At 30.6% G+C, this 7,582-nt stretch overlaps 1 protein-coding gene across 1 annotated transcript in view; it reads right to left on the minus strand.

Moving 5' to 3' along the window:
* The window catches only part of LOC106471481 (vacuolar protein sorting-associated protein 53 homolog), a 36,079-nt gene that overhangs the window by 20,457 nt on the left and 8,040 nt on the right, over positions 1 to 7,582 (minus strand). The window contains exons 2-6 of the mRNA XM_022400090.1: positions 6,420 to 6,556; positions 4,794 to 4,924; positions 3,418 to 3,571; positions 2,912 to 3,027; positions 462 to 581 (exon numbers count right to left, since the gene is read on the minus strand). Of these exons, the coding sequence (XP_022255798.1) occupies positions 462 to 581; positions 2,912 to 3,027; positions 3,418 to 3,571; positions 4,794 to 4,924; positions 6,420 to 6,536 (638 nt within the window). The 5' untranslated portion in view covers positions 6,537 to 6,556. The remainder of the gene's footprint in view (positions 1 to 461; positions 582 to 2,911; positions 3,028 to 3,417; positions 3,572 to 4,793; positions 4,925 to 6,419; positions 6,557 to 7,582) is intronic.

The following is a 7,582-nucleotide window of genomic DNA, read 5'->3' on the forward strand; positions in this document are numbered from 1 at the left end:
AAAGAATAGACCATTCCAAGCTTTAACTTGTTGTTAAACAAATGTTTTAACAACTCTAATTATTCAATTATCTAAGACAACTTTCAGAAACATTGAGAATCATTAGGTATAATTAAGGTTTTCGTAGTTGGAGCACAGCAGTCACATTTAAAAACAAAGTGTGAGAACACAACAAAACAGCATCTAGCATCTTGTAATCAGATAAATCTTTTTGATATAATACACTATATATGTATAAAGTGTCATAGTATAAAGGTCATATCTATGACCTTTTCACCAGCTCCACCACTTGTTCCTTTCTAGTAATCTGTCAAGATCAATACTTAATATACAAGATACTTTATAGCTTGAGAAACAGCCGACAGACTTCATATTTTTAAAGACTGTACATTTCACTTCTCTGGTTCAACTAGTTTATGTAACCATTAGAATTTTTCTAACGTCATAGCATTTATGCTTACTGGTCAGCCAGTTGGTGAATTTGAGGGATCCCCATGTATGGCTGAAAGTGGTCAAGGACATTCATAACTCCATCCAAGAGGTTAGCAACTTCTTTGTACTGTCTTTTCCGAGAGTGAATCCTACAGATAGATAGAAATGTTAATAATGTCATTACTTTTAACCCGTGACCTAATTGTTTGAAAAGATGTTAAGGAACATCGAACCACTAGAATACTGTGCAGAAGCTGAAAATTAGCATGACGAGCATGAAATGTTGTTCTTATAAATCACACGCTCATTTTTAATTTTTGTACATTCCAAGCAAAAAAAAAATCTTTTATCACCACTCCCGAGGAAACCACGTACAGAATGTAAGTACTTTTTTTTTTCTTCTTGTCCTTTAGCAACAAAGAGATTTAGATAAATGAATAAAACAGTATCGTCAAAGATTTTTTTTCTGCTACTCATGCTTCAAAATTTTACTAATATGATATATTTAGAAAAAAATTAAAGTTGAGCCTATATTTAAGTCCAAGTACCAGCACAATATACAAAAAATAGTGTTTTTTTGTCCAAGTGATACATTTTTCAACATTTGTACACTTCGACTGCTACCCGAGTCCCGCCTTAACTCTATGTGCACAGGTAGTCATTTGGATCATCACCATATTAGAGAACTACCGTTTACTATAATTCTGAAGTTAATATTTTTACCTTCATGAAATTTCAAAGCTTTCAGTGAAAATACTGTTGCACACAAAAATCATAATTTATAAAAAAAGTATTCTTACTAAAGTTTTGTCTGCGAATTTAACGAGTCAGTCTGACTCAGACACTGAGAAGTCTGAGTGTAAGGTGACTTTCATGTTAAGAATAAAAATCCTTTTTATTTTACAGTTTTTATATTTCATTTGCATAACGTCTAGAACTTCCTAAGTGAATATCAAATGTTTTTTTTTTGATAAAACTTAATATTCTATCAGCTATTTATCTAACCTAACACTAATGGCAACAAAATTATCAACCGTGATTAATGTACTCTGAAATTAAAAGTTGAAAAATATGAAATAAAATTAACATTTCTTTTCCGTCTTGTGATGCATAAATTCCTTTACCTCACGTACTTCTTATCTTCAAAGTTTTAACTGTTACCCTTCTCACATCTATTTTCTGTAAATGTATCTTTCTGGTTGCTGTACTAAGTACTAGTCCTCCCATCAAAAACAATAAACACAGCAGGAAGTAATTAGCCACAGTTCATAAACACTGCAAGCATAACTGAGCTAGGCCTAATTTGTTTTCACTAAGTTAGTTCTTCAAATATACATTTTTGAACACAAAACATATATCGGACAGTATATCCTAAAACAACTAATGTTTAAATCGCTTTCTACATAAACAATAAATAGGTTCAAACATTTTCTTTCCTGCTCATAGTAGAAAAACGCAATCGCAAAAATTAAACTAAGGCCAAATATTCCAGCTTGTCAATATCTATAATATAAGTGTGTAATTGTTAAGGCTCTTGGGGCATCATAGAAGAATGGAAAGAAAATATAAAAGGGCAATTCGGAGCACATTCATGTCAAGATACAAAAGAGTCAAGAACAAAATTTATCTAAACATTTCCTCTAGAAATTAAAACTTAGACAGTATAAAACTTTGAATTATAAACTACATTTTGATGCCAAGCTTAATAACATACACTGATAATAAAGTTGTTTAGTAAAATTTTGAATGTAACCCTGTAAAAAGGTCATGACACATGTACTTTAACCCTTCTATACACATACAGTTAAACTGTCATGATGCATTTTAACACAATGCTTGAATCATTAAAGAAAGTATAAGAACCTGACAAAATGTAAAACAAGTTTATAATAAGTTATTCTAAAGTTGACAAAAATATAAAAGATAACGTCTTACTAATGCCATGAAAACCAAATACGTGACTTGTACAGTAGCTTATTGGCAAAGTGTCAGTTGACAGAACTATATTCTAGGCCCTTAAAACCACACATAACTTGTGCAGAAGCATATTGTGTCTGTTGACAGAACTGTATTCTGGACCCTTAAAACCATCTTGTACACCATCTTACTGATAAAATGTCCTTCAATATCTTTGGCTTTTAAAAAACCATATTCTAAGCCTAAACATAATTTATTAATGTAGCACAAAGATTACTGGTGGCCTAGAAACCTTCAGTGTTTCTTGTTTAGAACATGAACTGAAAGGTTTCAACAGACACACAACACAAAAGAAAGAAAACTATATAAACCATTTAAAGGTTCAGAATGCTCACTAAAATAACGATAATAACGGATAGGCTATCTTACTGACACAAATAAACTACTCTAACATTTGTATCACACCAACTAGCTATTACTTCCAAAACGTTAAGTCTTTATACAAAAACAATCTTTCCTCTAAAGTGTTTCTTTAGGCGTACATCTCTTAATTTGAACTTACCGTAAAGTATCCACTCCTTCCACTAATATGTGCAAGTGATTCAAAGTTGTTATCGAAGCTGTTAAGTTCCGTTTTGCGTGATCTAACTGTTTGATGTCTCTTGTAATTTCCTTCACCTTTGAAAGAAAAAAAACAACAACTTAAAATTGTATTTAACCTGTACAAATACGTAGCATAAAAATACTTCAAATTGGAAACCCAAGTTAAAATATATGCAATATATACACACACACGTGTATGGGTGTGTACATGTCGTATACATAAAACCGTCAACATTTTTATTTAGCATTAGCAGTTAAATGTGAAAATGCTGACAAAATGTTCGTAAGCCTTACTATTAAACTCACAACGTAATCCACTGTAGTAGACATATTGGAGACTTTAGTGATACAATCAAATCGATTAAAGAGCTAGAATAGTGGATGTAAAAATATATCTTCTACTTAGTCAGTTGCTTTAAAGATTTGTTAAGAAATGAAAAACATTTTGAGACATAAAACATATACCATCTGTTCTGACTTTTCTGCTTTATCTTTAATATCCTTTATTCTGGAGAACAGTTCCTTAATTGCTGTCTGTGCTTCTTCCAGAGCCTCTCGTCCACTCTCGCCAACACTAGTCTGTCCTCTGACGACAATTCTGATTTCATCATCCAGCTGTCTGTTTTCAACAAATACTAAAAGATTCATTACTTGTAGGATGTGAAAAGAACACTATAGAAAATTAGAGTTGTCCCCAAAAACTTCATTATGCGAGATAGACAGATAGTGAATAGGAAACAATGATATCATTCGAATTCTTAAAAAAATCATAGATTATTTTATATGCATATAAATACAAGTTTTCAGTTCTCTACTCTTATTTTTAATACGTAAATGATACTTTCCTAAAATCTAAATAAACAAAAAGTACTCTAATAATGTTATATATTGTAGACTTCAAAAAATGGTTAATTTTTACTAACACAAAAAAAAAAATTTAAATGAAAAAAAATCACAGTGTATGCAGTTAAAACATTAAATAAAATTTTAACACATTCTATGATTTTTTTTATCACAAACATTTATGTATCCATACTTTTTAAGTTAGAAATAGAAGTCACTAATAGGTGCTTAGATTTTTGTTTTAAAGTAGCTAAATTTGTAAACCAATGAGAAGCTACCTTGAAGAAATAAGCAACATATGATAGTCATTAATCAACTGAGAAAAATTACATAATTTTAGTTTTCAATTTTAACAGGTTTTTTTTTACTAGTACATATTGTTTACTATTTTTTCAACCTTATTTGTTGTATTATTTAAATCTTCTATCTTACAACTAGTTCAATAATAAATCCTTAAGTTTATTTGATTATTCTTTGACTTAGGTTTCTTTAAGCCAATCACAGTACTTATTACTATAAACCAATCACAATGCTGATTACTTTAAACCAATCACAATGCTGATTACTTTAAACCAATTATCTTGTTCTCACTGTACCTTATTTTAAACATCATCAAACCAAGAATATCATCACTGCTGAAATGTAATTTGCTTTATTTTATTTTAAAGATCACCTAACCAATCTTGTAATCACTTCTGAAGAACAGGTTTCATTACACCTAACTTATAATTAATTATATTTTTAATACTTATTCTACTAATTTTTAATTATCTGTGTCATTCACTTGAAAACAATTTAGTATTTAACTTGCATTACAGTAAATATATAGTACTGAGTTAGGAAACGTACTTTAAAAAAACATTTTGAACAATGGTATTCCAGTTTCAGAAGGTTTAATCCTCTTAATGAAAACTACATTTCTAGCTAACATGTTTCATTCTTCTTGCTCGGAACAACTGCAACACAAAAGTTTAAGAAAGTGGTTTACTCTATCATACCTTATTTTAAACCTCATTCGACCTATCACATCGTCAATATTAGAGAGAGACTGCTCTGTAGGAAATAGCGTGTTGATGTAATCTACAGCATTAAAGTCTGGTCGATCAAGTGGATCCGAGCTTGGTAAAACCTGAAACAATTTTTTTGAGTGACAACTGAACCCACAACAAGAGACAACTAGTAACATACCACGTTGGTTTGAGTGTCTAAAATTCAGTTGATGTTTGTTTGAGTTTAGATCCATTAAGAACACAACAAATAATCCTAAGCTATACTACATATGTTCATGACAAATTCTCAGAGATTTACCAAATCCTTTTAATAGAATAAAAGTTGGATCTCACTCCTAGGTTGTTGTTTTTTTTCTGTAACTTTACTACTAAATGCCTAAATTCTAAGTTTACAAATCATTAAATAATATGTTGTTTCAAAAATTCTTACTTCAATTAGTCTGAAAAAAAAAAAGATAAATAGTCTAAATTCATTATTTGAAAGTTTTGGCATGTCTTATGAATTAGAATGAAATATAAACCAGTAACAGTATTAAAACTGCACCCCTTCCCTAAAATCATATTCCCCCCATTCCTCATATTTTAAAAATAAAAATAATTTACAAATTTACTACTTTACATAAACAATGAGTGACTTTCTTGGCACTCCATGTATTCTAGATGTAAACATGGCTATCAAATGTTTTTACACAAAATTGAAACATAATTATTTTCTTTGCAAAATATCAACAGAAAAAAGAAAACGAACAAAAAGTACATTTTTTTATTTTAGATCTTAATTCAAAAATTAAGTGTATATATCTGAAATAAGGCATGTTACATGTTTAAAAAAATAATATTAATTTCAACAGTTTTCCAGAATATTTCTTGACAGGTAATTTTAACTGATAACAGTGGATTACTTAATCAAATCTTGGTTTCAGAATAGGCTATATCACATTTAATTTGCTGGAGATGTGTATGGAAAAATATGCTGGATTAATTAACCAAAATGCCTCCTAGAAAAGCAAATATTACATTTTTAAGGGCATTATTAGTGTGCTATGAAAAACAATTCACATGCAGGGTTGTTTAATCCAATCATGGTTCAGCTGACAAGATACATGTACAAGCATAAGACAGTTACAACGAGAAAAGCTATGGTGATAAATGACTTTCTGGCATAACTTTTCAAGATTACTCACTACATAAATACAATCAAGACATTAAGCTGAAGCATGAATATGAAATGTAAACTGACTTCCTTGTAAGAAAATGTAATGAAATAGAGACTTGCTCAGTCCATTTAAACTATATAAAAATGTATTATTATTTACAGAGATGAAACCTGATTGGGGGATAAAAAAATTTGCTCACATACATCATAAGTGTAACATTACTTCCAGCGAAGAACACAAATACAAACAAGATGAAGTAGCAGCCCCTACAATAATTACATACAATTCCTTTTTAATGTACTAGGATGACCACCTGATGGCACCAAGCGTTAGTAATACTAGTAATTACACCTAACTGGATTACAGAAAAACGAAGCTGTATACTGCGCTGGTCAATAGCACGAAGAACATCACAAAATTTAAAAATTATGGAAACAATTTACTTGGTCACACTTACGTGTTCTATTGCACTTTGGACTTCGGGTGGAAAAGATAAAAAAGAATTCAAAGTATCATCCTCAAAAAGCTCATCTTCTATGTCTAGAGCAGTGGCTGTCGCCGCCATCATTACCATAGAGGGCGTTTATAATATTGCTAACATAAACATCTGGACGATTATATTTGCTTTGCCCCCTGGTGGCTCAGCAACAAGTCTGAGGGTTATAATGCTAAATATCGGGTTTTTTCACTTGTAGTATACGTAGCCAATTAGTTCATTTTAATAACTTCTCAAATATTAGACGTAATTTAAGACAAATTAAAATATTATATAAAAAAGGCAATACTGAATAAAACACATGTAACAGAAGATTGAATAACTTGGAATAGCATTACGCTGGCTTCAATAATCATTACGAGATCGGAATGTGAAAGAAAAATTATAGTTACTAATAGTATACTGTAAAAAATTAAATATGCGGAACAAAATTAACAATGAATTTGTTTGAAAATTCAGGCTTCGATAAAAGTTAATTAAATTAATTCGTAATTGCAATGTTGAGTTGTCTGAATCGACGGAGCCAATGGTTGACGAACCTTATACTAGAAATTAGCTCGTGTATTTCTAAATAGCGTATTATATATTTTTTATTAATTTGGTAATACTCTGTTAGTATAGCTTTTTTTTTTACAGAATAATGCTCAGGGCGACTGGCTGTAAACTTGTGAGAGTTTATTACTTTTAAAAAAAATTGAATTTGTTGTTGTTTGTTAACAAACACAAAGGGCTATCTGTACTCTCCTACCACTAGTATCGAAACCCGGTTTCTAACAGTAAAAGTCCGCAGACATACCGCTGTGCTACTGGGGAGAGAGGGTTGAATATGAATTCGCTTAATATAGCGGTAATTTTCAACGTAGAAATGTCATATTTTACTATATTTCTCACGTATGTATGTATGTGTATTCGGGCATATAGTATGTTTTCTACCCGCTTTGATGATATAGAAAATTTTACAATTTTTGATATTTAGTTTCTCTGCTGTACTAACGACAATACGTTGTGCACACAGTCGTTTAGATTACCTTGTTGTAGTTACGTCATTTTTTTGCTTTGTTACGTATCTGCTTGTTTGTTAATTTCCCGTAGAAATTCTTTCCGAGAAACTTCAGCGATACGAG

The sequence above is a fragment of the Limulus polyphemus genome, unplaced genomic scaffold, assembly GCF_000517525.1.
Source record: "Limulus polyphemus unplaced genomic scaffold, Limulus_polyphemus-2.1.2 Scaffold4648, whole genome shotgun sequence".
Classification (NCBI taxonomy): domain Eukaryota; kingdom Metazoa; phylum Arthropoda; class Merostomata; order Xiphosura; family Limulidae; genus Limulus; species Limulus polyphemus.